General features: G+C 46.9%; 1 protein-coding gene across 1 annotated transcript in view; it reads right to left on the bottom strand.

Annotated features, from left to right (window-relative positions):
- LAMC1 (laminin subunit gamma 1) overlaps window positions 1–19,743 on the bottom strand; it is a 69,840-nt gene that overhangs the window by 8,571 nt on the left and 41,526 nt on the right. The window contains exons 2-18 of the mRNA XM_075156938.1: window positions 16,715–17,019; window positions 14,684–14,814; window positions 13,045–13,211; window positions 11,730–11,918; window positions 9,581–9,698; window positions 9,382–9,480; window positions 9,141–9,277; window positions 8,143–8,265; window positions 7,866–8,055; window positions 7,484–7,596; window positions 5,979–6,200; window positions 5,696–5,884; window positions 4,040–4,285; window positions 3,558–3,711; window positions 2,950–3,092; window positions 2,047–2,225; window positions 1,749–1,905 (exon numbers count right to left, since the gene is read on the bottom strand). Coding sequence (XP_075013039.1) covers window positions 1,749–1,905; window positions 2,047–2,225; window positions 2,950–3,092; window positions 3,558–3,711; window positions 4,040–4,285; window positions 5,696–5,884; window positions 5,979–6,200; window positions 7,484–7,596; window positions 7,866–8,055; window positions 8,143–8,265; window positions 9,141–9,277; window positions 9,382–9,480; window positions 9,581–9,698; window positions 11,730–11,918; window positions 13,045–13,211; window positions 14,684–14,814; window positions 16,715–17,019 — 2,862 coding nt within the window. The remainder of the gene's footprint in view (window positions 1–1,748; window positions 1,906–2,046; window positions 2,226–2,949; window positions 3,093–3,557; window positions 3,712–4,039; window positions 4,286–5,695; window positions 5,885–5,978; window positions 6,201–7,483; window positions 7,597–7,865; window positions 8,056–8,142; window positions 8,266–9,140; window positions 9,278–9,381; window positions 9,481–9,580; window positions 9,699–11,729; window positions 11,919–13,044; window positions 13,212–14,683; window positions 14,815–16,714; window positions 17,020–19,743) is intronic.

The following is a 19,743-nucleotide window of genomic DNA, read 5'->3' as shown; positions in this document are numbered from 1 at the left end:
AAAAGCACAGATACATGCCTCATGACCAGGGGCATTTACTCTTGAAAAGGCGAGAGTGTTATTAGGAGATGAAGTACAAGCAGAAGCCTGCAGGCCTCCAAAATTAAGATTTTTCCCACATACGTTGTCTTGACCTTGCAGCACATTGTAAGCACTGCAACATGAACATTTGACACATTTCAAAAACGTACTACAAAACTACAAGTTTTTTCTACTTTTCAAGTAGAAAAACACAAGCAAGTGCTACAGGTGTGCACAGATTTTTGCAAGGGTAGTTTTTGTTGCATTTAACTCGCCTTTTAGTTAGGGAAGAGCAACAATGCTGGTGAAGGGTCTAGAGCACAAGTTTTATGAGGAGCGGCTGAGGGAACTGGGGTTGTTTAGCCTGGACAAAAGGAGTCTCAGGGGAGACCTTATCACTCTCTAATAATACCTGAAAGGAGGCTGTAGCAAGGGGGAGGTCGTTCTCTTCTCCCAAGTAGCAAGTGATAGGACAAGAGGAAACAGCCTCAAGTTGCACCAGGGGAGGTTTAGATTGGATATTAGGAAAAATTTCTTCACCCAAAGGGTTATGAAGCATTGGAACAGGCTGCCCAGGGAAGTGGTTGAGTCACCATCCCTGGAGGTATTTACAAGACGTGTAGATGTGGTGCTTAGGGTCATGGTTTAGTGGTGGACTTGGCAGTGTTAGGTTAAGAGTTGGACTCGATGATCTTAAGGGTCTTTTCCAACTTAAATGCTTCTATGGTTCTAAGAGGTGGAAGGAAAGATGGAAAATACCACCACAAAACCCAATCCATTCCCTCACTTTTCTCCAATCCCCACGCTCCTGCCCCTCTACGTGGGACTATTATCTAGGCACAGATGCCAAGCAGGCAGCATAAAGCTGCCTCAGCTAAAACTGAGAAGAGCTTCAGTGATTATTCCCACTGGCAGGAATCTTCCCAAGCAAACGCAAGCGTTGGATGCGCATCAGCTTTTTCCCAGCTTCACACAAAGGCGACAGATTTTTCCAAAGTGGTCTGAAATCACTGAACCAACTCCCAGGGGAACATCTTTTACTGCAAAGTCAATAGTCGTCTTCAAGTTGCTCTTCCCCAAAACACACACCAGCTTATACATCAAAAAGACCCTAAGGACAAATCACTGCCATACTGCTTAACGTCCTGCTCACAGACATCCTATGGTAGAGATGACAGTACAAGAATCAATTTGAAGCAGAGTTTAACAGGAAAAATAGCTACAGGCCACCACAACAGCACTTTTCAGAACATTATACACTTTATGGTGGGATAATTAAGCTTGCCAGGAGGATTTTGAAGCCTTCATTCTGATCACTGATGATATCCCAACAAGGGCTGCTTTATCCCAAGATATCTGAGCAAATTTATAAGCATAATAAATAAGTATATTAGAAAGTCTTCCGCTTGTTTAACAAATAAGTAAAAACCTTCTTTGCATCTGGAGAAGAGGGTAACACATAAACCACCTGCATCTGTACAGAACTAGAGGCAGATCTTTACTTCGCATGTACAACAGAGACCACTGAGAGAACAGTAGGGATAAAAGCACAGTCACCGTTAATAACATACACTGTCTGATAATAACATACACTGTCTCAGCGCTATCTGAAATAACTGGCTGTCCTGATGCACAGCATAAGCCTGAAATAAAACACGTTGTGTCCAAAGTAATGTCAAGCAAAGAGCTCCTTTCATGTTGGTCCATGTCTGATCAGGTCAACTCACCTTTGCTGTTTTGTGCTTCCTGGAACAACTCCATAACATCTCTTTCTGCCTGCTTCAACCTCTCTTCAAAGGCTTGATCGGTTACAGTTTCTTCTCCCGTACCCAGATTTGCTATAAGATTCTCCAGCTCCTGCAACCTCTCTCGTTGCTCCGCCACCTATGCAGGAAGGACAGAGCACAGCTACGACACAGAGCAAACCACCTTGAATCTCTCTGCTTTCAGCAAGCGTAAAAGCCGCTGCACAAGCAGGCACGTGCCACTGTCTCCAGCAATACCAAGTGGCATTTGTGGCCTTACCTTATCTTTCACTAATCTGTAACAGGCTGGACACTCTTGGCAGCCCGGCCACGAGCGGTTGTAGAAATAGTTCTCTTCACACTGGTCACAGCGGCTCCCCACGAAACCTTCCTTGCACTCGCAGCGACCGTTCTCCTGGCACTGCAGGGAGCGCGAACCCTCAGGATCACAGTCGCAGGCTGCAGGGAAGTTAAACCTCAGTCAGACTGGAGGAGAGGCAGAAATACCCTAAAACCCGCAGGGCAAGAGCATACCCTCAATACCCTAAAACGTCTGCAAGAGCAACAGGGCACAAACCCACAGCTGGAGCCACACTCCCAATCGGGGCGGTTCTACGCACAGCAGGGCACTCTGTCTAGCCGGACACAACGTTCCTTGCATGTGTTCAGTGTTGCTATTGCCTCTCCCACAAAGCATTATAATTTTCTACCCCATTTCATCATAACCAATTGCAGTTCATTTTTCTGCTCTTTATAGGCAGGGATATCAAGGAGGAAAGTTTGGATCACCCTGTTTTTCAATCATGTTTACAAGATCTGTTGCTCCTCAAGACAGAATCTGTACATTCAGGCCATTTGCAGAGTAGCTGTGCAGAGATTTAACATTAGGAAACAGGACTGTTGCAGGACAAGATTCCGAGAATGTATTTATGCCGAAGAGAAGTGGGTATCTAATAAATTGGAGTTCTTCCTACCCCCGATTAAAAAAATAAAAGAAAAAGGGGATAAGCTATTGTGCAGAGATCAAATTTCACCATGCAGGGTGTGGACATAAAAGTGCCAACTTCTGCTGTGATTAAGAGCGAGGTGAGGAAGCACCTTCCCAGAGACAGGGGGAAAGCAAAGGCAAGGCTGGTTGTGAAACATCCTTCCCGTCTGTCTCGCTCCAGCCTCTCAGACTTACGTTTACAGCCTTCGGAGCCAAAGCCAAAGTGGTTGACCTCGCATCTGTCGCAACGCTGGCCGGCGACGCCAGGCTGGCACTCGCACTGCCCAGTTCGGATGTCGCACTGGCCGTTGGTGGAGCCCAGCGCGTGGCAGTTGCACCTGGGGAGGCAGCCACACGTCAGACGGTGACACAGAAGGGAGGCACGTGCGAAGCCCCGCTCTGAAGGAGCCCTAACGAGCACAGCTCCATGTTCCCATTTGCCAGAAGTCACTTTCCTTGCTGTGCAGATGCAGGAGGCGAGGTACTGAGCCTTTGAACCATGCAAGGTCACTTGGTGCCTGCACTAAAAAAGGAACCCACGAGCCCCTGCTACCAACAATCACAATCACAGAGTCATGTGGCACTTTTCTATTTAAAACCCTGATTTAAAGCTATTTATAAAGCTATTTATAAGTCAGGCTTTTTGTATAGCCTTCATAGCTGCTCCTTGACTGCTGCTCTTCCCCACCCATAGCAGCAGAGGCACACCAGTTCCTTATGACAAACATCACATTCCTGCACGAGGTAAGCACAGACACCCCCCCAAAACCAGGCTCTTTGCTCCGAGCCAAGGCGAACGTCACCTCTCACAGCCACGTCCGCTCTGGAGGTTGAAGAAGCCAGGCTCACAGGCACTGCAGTCCCTCCCGGTGACATGAGACAGGCACTCGCACTGCCCAGTCACTTGATTGCAACTCGTCTGCTGATTCACAGTGCCGTACGGATTGCAGTGACAAGCTGCAAAAATAAAAGGGATGGAGAAATATGCAGAAAGTTAGAAGTCCCTTATGGTGTTGGTACTCTGCTAGCCAGTCCCTAAATGGGCCTGGATCCAAAACACGTGGCAGCCCAGCCCCTGCATCGCACAATGCTTTTGCTTCGATGGCAGTAAGCATCCACAAACACAAGCATTTTAGCAAGCTAGAACCACCAAATGAGGATAAAGCCACGCACCGCTGCTGACGGGCATGAACAACAGCCTGACGTTGTGTCCTAACAACACACCAGGAAACGGCAGCTCTTGGGGACAAAACCATTTTTAAATACAAGAGGAACCAGCTCTCACCTCTGCACTTGTCGGCAGGATCGGGGGCCAGGGGGTTCCCGAAGAAGCCGTCTTTGCAGCGGTCGCAGTAGAAGCCGGCGGTGTTGTAGATGCACTTGAGGCACTCGCCTGTCTGGCGGTCGCAGTTCCCCACGGCGTTGGGATCGATGTTGTCGTTGCACTGGCAGAGGCGGCAAGGCCTCACAGCGCCGTTTTCGCCCAGTGGGTCTCCGAAATAGGCATCGTCACACAGCTCGCACCTCTTGCCTGGAACACAACAGAAACACACGTGCTGCAGCACAAAGCCCTTTGCTGCCATCTCACCCGGACACCCTTTGCAGTCCCTTCTGAAAAGTAAACTCTCCAACTTCCCCCACTTTCATCCCTCTGTTGGGGTTAGAAAGGTGCACGAAACCACACACAAATCCATCCCCATCTCTAAATTTAAGCTGCTTTTTCACTGGAACTTTGCATTACGAATTATTTTAGATCCTCTTTTCCCTCCTATCCCTTTAAGCCAAACTTATTTGTTGTAATCTGTTAATTTAAGAGTCAAAGCAGATGAGCAGGCATCAGTGCTCCAGGAAGCCCCCACTGCCAACGAGATCTGCCAAACCTCCACAGGCAGCCACTGAAGCATCCAACTCAGCAGCTCCCTAAACATACTGCAGATTTGACCTCCCCAGGCAGCTATAAGCTCCGTTTCTTAGGCAGTTCTTGCACACGCAAACCCTCTTTTCCCTCACCTTTCCCTTCACATCCCAAGAAGGCGGCGGGAAACAGAAGGAACTCTTGTGCAATCACATAGCTACAAGTAAAGATGAGCTCGTACTGAAATCTGAGCTGCAGGGAACCTGGACCCCGAGAGTCCGCTTTCGTTCATGAAGCAACAGCACCCATGGGAAACCCCACAAGCTGCCTCTGTGCTTGGTCAGGGGCTTTTTAAAGTATTTCAAGCACTTAAAGGTATTCTGTACTTTGGACTCTGCCATGCCAAGCATAAAATCAGCAGAGAAGCAAGGAGGCTGCCAACCATCCAAAGGCTTCCTTGCTATTTGCAGGCAGAACAAAAGGCTCTGCTTAACGACTCAGGTACATACTTGGACTTCATGGTTTATCGCTAAGAAGAAGAGATCTGTACCTGTTCACGTATTTCTCTTTAAAACTGCTGAGCGTAAATTTGGTCTTGTATCTTTTTGGGCAGTGTTCGTGAGTCACTGCAGCCTTCCTGCTTTACCTAGGGAGGGCACTGGCCCTCCCCTGCAAGCATCCCGCAGTGCCTCTCTGGCTGGCAAACTGCATCTTCTAATTTTATTTCAGTCTGTCCTGGCTCTTTTAAATCTATCCTATTTTCTGTCCAACACTGTGCAATTAACAGAGCTCTATTAGAAGCTAGCACAGCTCACCTACGTAGCATAGAAATGTTCAGACTTTGCACAGATGAAGCTTTTGTTTCCCTTTTGTTCTTGAGAGACAAGCACAAAGAACATGGGTAGTCCTAAGCCTCGCACAGGACAGAAAATAGGGCTGAGGAAGGGAGAAGCGTTTGAACCAGAAGACACAGCAGCTTTCAGCGCTGCTCACTGCAGATCAGAGCCCCAGAACTGGCAGGAGACACATTTCCACAGGCACGTGGGGTGTAAAAAAAAAAAAACCACTTTTTGTGTAGGAACACACCTGTAGTGCCAGCCTGGCAGCTGGTGCACACAACCTCCTTTGTGCGGGGCACAATGGCACAGCTCGAGCTGCCTGGGCACGGGCAGGGCTGGCAGTCTGAGGCCGTGCCCGCTGTCGCATCTCCGTAATACCCATCGCTGCACTTCTCGCAGTGAGACCCCGCCGTGTTATCCCTGCAATTGCACACGCCTGGAATAGAGAGGGACATGGGTTTTGCTTCACGGTCCAACCCAGAAAGAAGAACTGCCCTCTTACTGCTCCCTGTTTTATCGGCCCCTCTTACCCGTCTCGGGCTCGCACATCTCGCTGTGCCCGTTGCAAACGCAAGGCACGCAGGGACTGTAAGGCCCGAGGCTCGGCATCTCTCGCCGGTATCCAGAGGAGCAGCGCTCGCAAAACTGCCCCTCGTATCCCGCCGGACAGGAGCAGCTCTCCACCCAGGCCACGGGCACGCCGGGTCCAGGGCGAGCGCTCGTGATGGTAACGTCATCCAGGTGGCCGGCACCTAGAAAGCACCGAGAGGGGAAACGCTTTGTAACCACAAAGGCTCTCATCACCGCTTCACCAAACACACATCTGAATGGCACAAGAGACAGACAGGTGGATGCTCGCAGTTGGTAAGGTGAATCAAGACGCAAAACCCTCCAGGAAGGTTTAGACAGATGAGAAAAAACGCAATATAGCTCACGAAGAGCAGGCGCAGGGCAGGAAAGCTGAGAATAACAACACAGAGGAGGATGCTGAGAACTGCGTGTGAGCAGGTACGGTCAGTTAAAATAAGTTACATTTCGCATGCATATGGTTTCAATTTCCAAATCAAATACCAAAATCAATTCCTGTCTTTCTAGGGAGGACAAACCATCTCTTTAATACACCGTCTCTAACACAGCGTCTGCAAACCATGCCTTGGGGCAAACTCTTCAGCTATCCCTCTCGGGCCATTCCTTTGTCTGGTATTTGAAAGCTCCCTCCTCTCCACCCAGCCCCTTACCTGGGAGCAGAACGGAGCCCGGACACAGCATAGCTGGTTTTTAACTTGTAGCAGTGTGTTTGTACCACCGGAGCAGCTCCAGAGCACCGAGCAGAGCCTCACCTCCTGCACATTAGCGGCAGGTACAGCACTCAAGGGATGGCTTGCTCCACACCTTTCCTCCCTTCCATTTCACAACCCCACATTCCTCTTTACGAGCCGCTTCTACTGAAAACACTTGCAGCTTTCCCACCTTCCCCAAATGCAAAATCATCCTTTGCATCTTTCTGCAAAAATTCTCCTTCACATGACAATACCCAATATATACCCAATATTTTTGCTCCTAATTCATGCCCGATTTTTATAAACCCTCATTACAGGGAACTTTCACTCAAGTTCAGCACAGGCAGCACTTTCGAGACTTCGCTCTTCCCATCTGTCATGCCAAGGCAAGACCAGGAAACTGGAGGCATGTAACCATTCCCAGCGTAGCAGGAATTGAGGCCAAATGTTGTAAACTCCTTCAAGACTCTGTGCTATGTATACCTGTAAGACATTGGCTGTGCAACACAGCAAAACCTCCAAGTTTAGAAGCAAAGAATCAGCAGGTGGTGGGTGCTCAGCTTCCAGACTCTCAAAGGCAGCACCTTTCTCCCCAACTCCTCTCCAGGAGGTCCGGGAGAAGCCGTTACACAGGAAGATCAGGTGAAAAGCGATCGTCACAGGCTTTGCCAAATAACCTGCCACAGCTATTTATAACCAGGCCCTACAACAAAGCAACCCGAGCACTAGATGAATGGGTCTGCCCAGCAACTTACTTCTCTCACTGTATGTCCCACGGATCTTGATGGAAGTCAAGTTGTGGAGAAGCTTCTGGAAGTCAAATGCCGTAAGAGCAGGCCTCCATGGGTAATCTGTAGCCTCGTGCAGCCTACAGAGAAGAGCCATGCATCATCAGCAAAGTTTTCAGATGCTAACAGCTGTGCCCTTTTAAAGCACCCTTTCCAACAGCGGTATGCTATTGCAACATACTTTGCATACACTTATGCAATGCTGCTAGACAGCGAGCTTCAAATGAACCTGATAAGACGGCTCTTCCGAGCTAAAATTAATGCTGTTTGTTTTCTCAAGAGCTCAGAGGCCAGGGGCACCACAGGCTAGGTCCCAGCTGCCCCCACCACACCTGGAGAGTCCTCTCACCTGAACGTGTAGATCAGCGCGTTCTCACTGGGGTAGGGGTTGCCCTGGGCGATGAGTGGCACTGACACTCTCAGACCAGCCCCCTCCAGCACCAGGTCCTCTGCAGAGAGGCGCGTGTCCCGTCTGTCCACACGGAAGGAGAAGGTCAAGTTTTGCCCGTAACTCAAAACCTGGTTGCCCAAGAACTTGCCTGAAAGGGGAAGAAATCCTTACAGTTAGGGGACAGAACAGAAAGGGGACAAGTAGCACAAAAAGCCTCGTTTCTCGAATGACCTACGTGGTGCAACAAAATACATGGGGAAGTAGCTGTCCGAGATAACAGAGATATCCTGGGTCTCCGCACTCCACTGGAGTAAGACTTCCGAGCCGTCGCGCTGCTCAGCACGCCACTCGTCCTCTCCTGAAAAATCGAATGTGCAGGAATTAACACCCTTTGAAGACATAGCTTTGCACACACTTCTCGTGTCATACTGCGTACTGCTCATATATAACTAATCTATAGTCTGTACGCTGGCACTAACAGACTTTAGAAAGTAGCTGTGCAGAAGAATGTAGATAGCAAACATCATCCTTGCAACTTAAGCCCCTAACTCCAGTGCTGACTTGAACCCTCTAAACTTTGAAACCTATGACAACTACTTGTTCAAAATCTTCTTTTCTAAAGAGCTGAAGCAGGGATGGGAAAACCTGCAGTCCCCTACGACTTGATGCGAGTTTCAGCCTTCATACGAACTGTTCTCCAGTGGAATTTTAATTAAAAAGATGTTCTTTTCAGACTACGCAACATGAAAACATGCATACGCAGGAAACTGTATGAAAAAAGATTTCTCCCGAGCTTACAGACCCATCAGAAACACAAGTGTGTTTTATTCAGAGCCATGTAAACCCCAAATCTAAAGTGATTATTATCCTTTCAATCAGAAACTCCTGATTTGGTTCTAAAATTAAGAAAATGCCCCCTTGCCAGCACCTCTCTGAAGCTACAAAAGGTTTACATTTACAATTCCTGCTTGCACCTGCATGGTGTACATTAGCACTGAGTGCCCAAGGCCAGAGCAGTGAATTCATTCCTCCCTAGCTGAACAAACGAGCTGCTGACTGGGAACCTCCCAGTAACTTCAGCAGTAACTCAGCACTTCCAAAAGAGGGATCCTGGACCTGCCTGCCCAAGGTTTGCGATCTTGCAGAGGGAGGAAGGAGCAGGGTTTTTTTTAAAATCGCTTCTGATTTGAGTCCACAGTCCAACCCAGGATACAAAGGAAGGTTCAGTTTTACCAAACTGGAAGCTGGAGGTGATGCTGTAGATACTGTAGCCGATGGCACTGGTGCAGACTGAAGAGTGTCCAAAACAGAAGCAGGGGGTACAGCCCCTTGGATTAGAGGAATCCAGATGGAAAAATCCAGGTTTGCATCTGAAGATGTGAAGGAAAGAGAATTAATTTCCCTGATGCTTACCTCAGGCCATCGCTCGAATGTTTCTCATTCTTGAAACAAAGCCACAGGAACAGAAACTCACCTCTCGCAGTGGAAGCCTTCAACATTGTCCTTGCATGTACACCGTCCTGTCTCGACGTTGCATTCCCCTGTGCTGCCAGCCAGATTGCAAGAACAGGGCCTGAAAGAGCCAAGAGAGAGGATAATTCATTAAGAACCACACAGAGAAAGCTTTAAAAAGGTGCCTAGTTTTTCTTTTAGAGAGCAGCAGTCCCCCTTACCTGCACCCAGCTTCGGAGAGGGAGTGGAAACCTGGCTGGCACCGGTCACACTTCTCACCCATCACGCCGGGTTTGCAGCTGCACTGGCCGTAGCTGTCGCACTGGGTGCTGAGGGAGCCTGCGGGGAGAGCAGGGAGAGGCACCTCAGCAGATCCACCCAGCTCTATTAGCCTGCAGTTTTTTCAACTTTACAAAATGGGCAAGAAATACGGGAAAAGAAAGTGGGAAGCATAGCTTCGAGCCGATGAGTGACAGCTTACCTAAAGACTGCCTCTAGTTCACAGGGATTTTTCCCCTAGCAGCTCGAGAGATGAATCGCTACCTAGTCTTCCAAATTATATTCAGCTTTAAGTATTCCTACCAACCAAACTTTTAATATATAAATACAATTTTAACTTCAAATTGCATTCTCGTCCTTATTCCTGTTTCATCCTCAATGTTATTTTTGCATGCCTCTAATTCCATGCCTGTTTTACTCTGCAATGCACCATTTCCGAGATTTTATTCCTTGAATCCCTTATGTTCTCCCTAACCACCACCTCCCCTTTGCCAGGGGATATCCTGACCTCTCCCTTTCACGCTCAGATTTCCTCCCTTGATTCCCAAGTTGGACTTAAAGACTAGACCGCCTCCTTGGAGCGAGGCTGCATGTGCCAGTATTAACCCTAACAAACTCTTCACCAGAACTCTCATTTTTGGCAGGACGTTTTCATCAGTACTGCTCTCTTCAAGCAGACTTGCACAAAAAGCAGCAGCAGGTTTCTTCAATCCGCAGCGGACAAAATGCTTTCTCCCAAGCACCCGTGTAGCTAGCAGCCTAGGAGTTGTCAGCACTGTAAGAGTTAACTACTAGGCGAAAAGTATTTTAATATACAGAAATAGTTGCTTCTTTCCGCTTCAATCCATACCAGAAGATTATAGCAAAGTGAAGAGTTATAAGATGATTAGGCTGGACAGGACAGAAGAACTCACAAAACCTTTACCATATACAGCCAAAGTTTAAATGCCCTTTGCAGTCCCACTTATGATTATTTAGGAAAAAAACAGTACTTGGACAAAAAATAGCAATCTAAACCAATCCAGGGGCTTCAAATACGCCCTGTGTGCCCATGTGCCACGGGATACAAGCTGATGGCTAATTTATAAAGCTCTTTGAAATTGTCCTTAAAGACCTGAGAAGTCACCTCCCTCCCTCTTCGACCATCTCAGCTGACACCAACCCTCACCCCTCTTAAAATAAGGTCCAACAAGAGGACCTGGGAGAGCAGACAGAGGAAGAAAGAGGCCTTTCTTGGTCAAAAATTTCACAACTGTACAACTCTCTGACCAAATTAGATAGGAGACGTACCCTGGCAGACCTCTCACTGGCTGCTTTTAGGGCATGCTGCAAGCAATTACTTATTCCAGCTACTCTATTTTGGAACCTCACATCATGTCTTACTATCTGTTACCCTTTTGTCTCCTTCCCCTCTATTTGCTGCGGGCTGGTGTAGTTCTGGGATCACTCCATATGGGTCAAGTGGTTCCCCTGACGACAAAAGATTTGTTCTCCTGCCAGAATTTTTTCCTTTTTTTTTTTTTTTTTTAAAAAAAAAAGGAGTTTAACTACATATTTTGAGTTTACTTTGTTTTTTCTCACCCCCACCCCCTTTTGTGTTTAAGGTTTCACTGGTTTGTATTTATAGTGCTTGGATACTCAGTAGGAGAAACTGATGCAGCTGAAGTTCACTACAATTCTTCAGTATGAACAACTTCCAGAAATATCCGCTCGCATCATCTTGTTTATTAAGAATTTAAATAAGCTCTTTAGTATTGGAAGTGTCCAGGGTAACACATACGCAGTGGAAAAAAAAAAAACAACCAAAAACCCAAAATAAAATCTATTTCAGAACACATTTGAAGGAGTAAATGCTGCAGAGGTGAACCACCTGCCCCTGACACCCCAACTGCAATTAGATCCAAGGATAATTTGAACCAAGATACAACCCAAAGAACATTTCCTACATGGGCGAAAAAAAGAAAGAAAATAAAAACAAACAAAAATCTCCTATTTTCACCCTGTAGTTTGCAATTAGTTGCATAACTGAGAGAAGAGCTAGCTTTTGTGCATGGAAGTTTACAAGCAGAAACGTTTGCTGCCACTACTTACCGACTGGGTTGCAGCTACAGGGCAGACATCCCTCCTCGCTCCCCAGGCGATAGAAGCTGTCCCTGCACCTTTCACAGTGGGCACCGTCGGTGTTATCTGAGCAGCCCGTGCAGTGGCCCCCGTGGCCCGTCGCGCGGTACAGCTCAGGGTCGAAGTAGCACTCCTGCGACCTCCCGTTGCAGTCGCAAGCTGCAAAGACAAGGGTACCGTCAATGAACAGCACGTGTGGCCATCTGACCCTGACAGCCACAAAACCCACTACACAATGCTCAATATTAAGTTGTAGGGGAGCTGGAGTAGGAGCCTTTAACCATCCCGAGACCCATGCACAGACCCCTAAGGCATTTGTGCATCAATGAGAAGAAAAAGGGGGAAGCATGTTTTTGTGGTGGTTGAACGTGGGGAGGGGGAAACAAGGCTGTAACGATAAAACGGGCTCCTCGAGACCACTTCCATCTACATCCAGAAGAAAATAATTTTCTAACCTACTCCCTTCCACGTTGCGCTGCCATTTGCAGCTGAAATGCCACCCTCCCACACAGCAACACCAATCTCAACCATGCGAACAAGCATGAGAAGATAACAGCGAGGCTGACTCCATGCTGAAAGGAGAGTTTCTCCCCTGGATTACAAATCCCCTCTGTCTAGGGAGCAGAAGACCTGGCTTTCACCGGCTCATCGAGCCACAGGTCTTGACCAGACAGCTGGGACCGATCAACACACACAGAGGTCAGACAGGAAGAAAGCTTTTCTGTCTGAAAAAGCTTCCCCATAAAGTAAACTACCAGGAGCTGTGGTCTGCGACACAAAACCAAGCAAAATAAATTGGCATTCCATCACAGAGATCCGCATTTGCGGTCCACAACTGTTGCAACAGCCTCGATATTGGATGAAATAGTCGACAAGTAACTGTAAAAACCAATAACCCAAATGCAAGAGGAAGTCAGTGAATGCTAAATGAGGAGCTTTTTAAAGGGCAATTATACTCCAGCATACTAAATACAGGTTTTTTTCTGTGGGTCCCATAAAGTACAAGCCTGTACATTTTTGCGACCTCTTTCCTAAAGGTCACGCCCATCCTTCTCCAGAAAGGAGATGCCGCTTTCTAGGGATCTACCAGAAAGCTCCTACAGGACAGGAGTGGAATGACCAGCAGTCCCACGAAATCTCTGCTGAAAAACACCAGAACTGTGCTTAACGCTGGCTAACTGCAACTGAGACAACTTAAAACCACGCAGGGCCAGCTTCTGGATGCCAACAGAGGCAGGGGACCCAACCCCTGAGAGATTTTCCCCTCAAGCATGGCCACACGTACGCAAGCATTCATTGGCGCTCTCTGCTGTTGCTCTCCTCCACGGACGGTCATTGAAGAAAGGAAGACATTTTTCACAGTCGACCCCGAAGGTGTTGTGTTTGCAGTTGCAGACCAGCTTCCCAAGCTCATTCTTCACGCACTCGCTCGCGTGCCCGTTACATTTGCATCTGGTTAACGAGAGATAAGGAACAGGTATTTAAACTCCAGGGATCCGGGTCACTCACAGAGCAATCCCAAAAACAAAGCTCAGATCTGAAAATCTGAGACGAGACAAATTTGAAGGTAGATGGTCACAACAAAATTGAGAACACAACTGCTGTTGTTCAGCCTGGAGAAGAGGAGGCTCCAGGGAGACCTTATTGAGGTCTTTCAATATCTAAAGGGGGTTTACAAGAAAGATGGAGGGAGACTTTTTACCGAGGCCTGTAGTGACAGCACAAGGGGCAATGATTTTAAACTGAAAAAGGGTAGGTTTAGATTGGACATAAGGAAGAAACGTTTTACAATGAGAGTGGTGAAACACTGGAACAGGTTGCCTAGAGAAGTTGTGGATGCCCCATCATTGGAAGTGTTCAAGGTCAGGTTGCACGGGGCTTTGAGCAACCTGATGTAGTGAAAGATGTCCCTGCGCACAGCAGGGCGTGTGTGTGTGGGGGGTGTGTGTTTTGGGGGTGTACTGGATGATCTTTGGTTTGGGTTGGTAGGGACCTTAATTCTGTGAAACAAATAGGTGTAGCATGCTCGAGGTAGGCATTTAGAAACGCGAGAACATTAACCAACTCCTTCACAGTCTGTCACTAAAACAGGATACACTGAGTAGGAGAAGCAAATATTTTGTTGGCTTTAGGTTAATATAGTCTCCATAGTTTCTCTCTCATGAGAGTCCAGGAAAAGGCATGCATGCTGGCTGTGTGCTTGTATCAGTAAGAAATTAATTAGCACAAAGGTGACTAATACAGAAGCCCAGGGACCTCCACAGACTGGTGGTGCAGGCGATGCAAATCCCCATGTTGTCAAATCCCCGTCTCAGGACTGCTCTCTGCAAACAGTCCAAAACACTGCACTGGTCTCAGCTCCGTTTATGAAAACATCTTATCATCAACAACTTAAGATTTAAGCATTCTGCAATACGCTTTGGCAAAAGGAACGGACAACCAAGGTATTGTACAATGCTTCAGATCTTCATAGGATATAGCTCCCAAAATATATGTGAAGCAGAGACGTTGAGATTTTCTACTTACTGTTATTCTAGGCTACAGATATAGGCAGAAAACAATTAATAACACATTAAAAACCACACAAAGCGCAGGGCAGAAACGTTTTTTTTCTTTTGCTTTACATTTTTGTCACTCTTTTCACCCTCTGCCTTCCCAAATCACTTAACATTTGATCTAATTAAGGAGAAAAAAAAAAAAAGAAAAAAAAATCGATCTCTCTCTGCTCTGAAATTATAGCCACTAGAGGTTATACACAGTATTTGCAAGCTTCCTAAGATTCATTCTACAGCATTTTTCGTTTAGGACAGTCAATAAAGACTGGAGCCTAATGGTACCATGTGAGTATAATCAAAATCTTTAAAGCACTCTAGTAATCCTGACCAAAAGCTTTAAACAAGTACAGAGGTTTATTGTCTACTCACCTACCACCCACAGCAAAATCAGAAATCGCATAGTAGTAAGACTTGAGAACTTTTGGGTCATTGAAAACTTCATCTCCAAATGTGTTCAGACGATTGAGGGTCACTCTAATATCTGTAGCCGTCACCCATTCCTAGAGCAGACAAAAATCCCATCAGATTAAACATCAAACATCCCCCTCAAGAGCATACCAGTGCTGTGTCATTAGCAGTTGTACGAAGTCATTCATCAATCAGCAAGTTCCTTCCTCATCATTTTCCCCTCTGCACCTCGGAAGCTCACACTGCCCGCATCCTCTTGGTTCGAATGTGTTTTCCGGACCCTGCTCCTCTCTGGGTACCCCCTCCAATGCCTCTTCGCATCTTGACTGCTCCCAGCTGGGAAGCAGTGGGTAACCTCTCCAGCAAAAAGCACACTGCAGGCAATTATGCGAGCTTGCTAATTGTACATATCTATCTGACTGCAGTTTTCCTGCAAAGCTATACAGCACCAACAGGAAAAGCTTTAGGGTACGCTTGTCTGCAGACATATCCCACCAGACAAAGAGACACAGACAGATAGATGAATGAGGCTGGGGGAGGCTGAGGAAGAAAAGCAGACAGGCAGATCTGACTTACAACACAAGAGCTTTTCATAATATTTACACAGCATCTTCAACACGCTACCCTACCCTCCTCCAGCAACAGCCAGCAAAAGTAGCCTGTCCCCAAATTTCACATCACCTTCAGCCAGTGACTGCCGTTAGTACCTCCTTGTTTTTATTACAGGTTCTGCAATGCCATTTTCCTTCCAACACCATAAAACCAGGAAAAACATCCTTGTATGTACAACTGCACTGCAGCTGCATCGCTGCTTAGCCAGTACAATAAGATGATTTGCTGAATTACAAACATTGGCATAAACACATGGAAGCACTGAACACAAAATACACGCTTACTTCAGTTCCAAAAAGCAACACCAGAGGTTTGTACATATTTTAGGAAACTGGCAGTCAGGTCTCTTTTCCTTACACAGAGAAGTTTATCAGAAAATTATACGCCATATCACTAACTTGAAATCTCTCCATTCACCTTAATGATTAGACCCTGTTCTTTGCAAGGGCTAGCTACACCAACAAGGTGGCCAAACTGGTTCTTTTCCATCTCAGGAGTTCTTCTCCCTTTCCCATTAATCTTTATTTTCGTTTGTAGAAGCAAGTCCCACCAGATTCTGCTTTCCTGCCCGCTGGCTGGGGATCACGTCTCAGTCTGCTCCTGCCACTCTGAGAGGAAAGGGAAGAAGTGGCGATCACAGCTCCAAAAGGAAGGAGACAAGCCCCAATGGGGCAAACCCTACAGCTTTAGCTCCTTGTAATATAAGCTGGAGAAATCATCAAGCAGCATACAGAAAGTGGCAAGTAAACTGGACAAACTGGTGCTCCCAGTATGCTCCTGACCACTACCCAACCGGTGTTGTGAATTGTAACCACAAAAAAACCCCCGACCGAACCACCTCCCCAAGCCCCTTGTAAGAGAAACCAAATCCTGTCGATAAAATCAAGCTCCCCCATCTCCCTTTTACACATGTAAAAGAACAGGTTAGGGTTTCCAATAACCCTTTATTTCTTTAGAAGAATCCCACATTCCTCAAATTTTTGTGCTCATAATATAAATGCAGATGCCTCAAATATTCATTTGACTTAGGCTTTACCTTACTTATATCTGAAACAACAGCAAAATGCCCACAGCTGCCTTCTAAGCAGGCAGAGATTTGCATCCATCTTTTAAAGACTTCCATAATGCCTAATGACAAGTCATCCTTAACGCCACCGATTTTGCTTTTTGTACCATAAAGTTACTAACAATAGAGTCAAGAGTTCAACTCTTCCTTCCAAAGTGTCTCTTTGGATTGTCCATCCCAACTTAACCTGTGCAAGGGCCTTTCAGTACCAGCAAGGGCTGTAGTGCAGCCCACGGTCAGCACAAAGCTGCCATCCGCAACAACTAAACGGACTCAACTCAGACTTAACGATTGACTTCGTCTTGTTCACATACCTGTAGCACTGGGCTGTTGTCAAAGTTATAGGCACTGGGACGCCCTTCCAGCGTTGAGAACGCCACGTTGCCCCCAGTGAGAGGGGAGATGTCACTGAACTCATCCGTGCAGAGCGCCTGCTGCTCGTCCTCCCCAGTCCGAATAAAGCCCCGATTGACTTTGTGATACGTGCTCTCACAGGAGCCACTGTAATACTGGTAGGGCACCCACGGGCCATCTTCCCTGGTGCGTTTGTAGATCGCAAAGCTCTCCGGCCGACTGGTGTGAAACTTCAGACGCACGTATGTGATGTCAAAGGCCTTTCCTACGGATGAGAGAAGAAAGGCATGAGAAAAACTCAAACAACTTAAAACAAAAAGAATGGAAGAGCTTCACTGCAGTTCTCTCTTTAGAAGAAAGATCTCCTCCAGTACCATCCAGCAGGATGAGCAGTAGCACCAGAAGTATCTCCTCCAGTCCTACGTACTGCATCTCCCGGCAAAGACAAGGTGAAGGAACCGAAGGCAGAAGTCGAGGGCAGGCTGAGTAGATAAATAAACAAACCTACAGACTTCTGTGCAACCAAATACACAGCTCACAAGCTGCATTCTCTTCTGCAGACATCACCAACAGTGTCCTTACCCCAGCAGATGAAACATGACATGAAGCCACAAACAGTTTGTACCTAAGGCCAGGTCCAAGTTAACCATGCCATTCGATAATATTTCTTCCAAATACATGTAGGGGAGAAACAGTATTAACCAGAGAGGTAAGAGTCACGCTGTTTGGTACCTCTGCTTCCTCCCTAAATAGACAATATCCCAAACTCTTTCTACTACTCATGAAGTCTTTCCTCCAGCAGTGAACCACTGAGTAGTACACCCTCTTCTACTCATTCCCTGGGAAAGGCAAAACAAGGTTTACGTTTCCCAGACCATATGATTAAAGTCGCCACGACACTTTTCAGATCAAAGTGCGATGATTTACAAGCTAGCCATGTTCTCCCTCTCCTAGGACAATAAACATAAATCCACCTCCCTGCCCTCTATTCATCTCCTAACAGGTTTGTGGCAATCAGCAGATCATCCTCCCTCATGGATTCTTCTCCAGTGACTTGAGCATCTACCCCTGTGCTATAAACTAACCGCCCAGCGGAATCACACCCCCAAGAAAACCCATTAGTGGAAAAGGACCGCAGCACGCTTTAGCCACCTTCCTCTGCCGTCTCCGCCAGCCGAAGGGCACATTCCCAGGAGGAGGCGTACAGCTGCACGCCGGCTGTTCTCGCTCCACCTCAGTGAGCACGCTATGTATGATCAGGACACCCTGATGCACGTAGGGAACTTGCTAAAACAACGTGAGGTTGGTCTGGAACAAAACCTCAGGCGTTTAGTCCCTGCCACGCTCTTTTACGCGCCCGCCACCTCCAAGGAAAACACTGCTCTAAGTAGAGGTTGCATTGCAGCCATCACTGGTCCCCTTCATCGACCAAAAAAAAAAAAAGCTACTAGAAGAGTTTCAACGGATTGAGAAACAGGTTTTCTCCGCCTGTAGAAGTTATGTGGATTTAATCTCAACTTGTAAAATGTATTAACTCAACCATGTTAAATTTTAACACGAGGCTTTGCACCTGCTGAAGAGTGGCTCACTTCACAAGTTAAAGCAGACCAGACGGCACCAGGCAACAAGAACAGCGTGCCTCTCAAAGCACACACGCAAAATCTGATTGCAATGAATCAGGTCATGAATCACAGCTCTCGATCGCAGGCCACCCACCAGTTACACCAGGACCAGCCTGCCTTAGGCACATCACGCCCAGAGCCCGGCTGGCGCGAGGGAGGAACCTTTGTCCTTTCTGGCTGCTGGAAACACCAAAGTAGCAGGAGAAGCATGGCAAAGGGTCCAGAAATCAACATACCAGAAAAAAATACAGTAAAAATCAAGACATACAGCACTTACACCTGCACGTCCCAAGGATAAAAAAAAAAGACCCATCTTGTGTTTAAAGCCAAAGAAATCTGCCGAAACCCCAATTGACCAAAAAGTACTATCTGTGCGTGCATGCAAGACAGCTGGGGCATTGTAGAGATACAACCCCCTCCAACGCTTCCCACAAAATACCCTTTTCTGTTATATCATGTATGAGGTTACAGATGACCTAAGCACAAGACTGGAGGCCAGACATTCACAATCTGCAGCTCTTACTCAATACTAGCTGAACCTTTGGTTTGGGGTCAAGTTATTTAATGAGATCTTCTTACACACAGAAGACGAGTGAGAAGCAATCACGCTTAATGCCTAACTGCTTCCACAAGAGCTAGAAACTCTGAAGGATCAACACTTAACATTGTAACGCTGCTTAGGCTTACCTCCCCCTTGCTGCCCAATACAAGAGATGATTAATCCCATTTCCACTTATTTGGAAGTATTTTTCACATGAATCTCAACACAAGGCAAGAAGCAGACATCAGGTGTACAAATCAGTCCCCCCCAGGTTTCCCATTTCTCCTGCTACATGGTGCCTTCTCAAGAAGAGAGCTCCTCACTGAAGGCAAAGTATGCTTTAGAGGTGAAGAGCACGCACACTCAGAAACTCAAGGTGAGCACACCAGATACAAGCCAACAGGCCAGACATGCACAAGTATCTTTTTCAGGCCCATGGTAAACAAACCCAGGATACACTCCCCATCTTTTCCAGATAAAGGCAAGGAACCCCAGAAGCAAATGCCTCCTCATTCTTCTGCAGGAAGACCCTAGTATATGTGTTGACCTGCAACTTGCCAGTCTGAGAACTTCACCAACACCTTGGATGGGCAGCAACTAAAACCAGACCTACTATCATGGTTTAATCACTAATAGAACTGTCATCATCAGCTTCATGAGAAAGTTTTCTTTGAGCTCACACACTGAAGTAAAAATATGAGGCTGAAAGTCACTGCCCTGGTGAAATTTCTCTGGGTAATTTTCAACACCAGTGAAAATAGTGAAGACATCAGGCAAGAGCAGCCATTCCATGAGTCAAGAGGGAAAAAGTCATAGCCAACAGCAC

The sequence above is a fragment of the Calonectris borealis genome, chromosome 8 (genome assembly GCF_964195595.1).
Source record: "Calonectris borealis chromosome 8, bCalBor7.hap1.2, whole genome shotgun sequence".
NCBI lineage: Eukaryota > Metazoa > Chordata > Aves > Procellariiformes > Procellariidae > Calonectris > Calonectris borealis.
The sequence above is the reverse complement of the archived record's forward strand: the minus strand, read 5'-3'. Positions and strand labels throughout refer to the sequence as shown.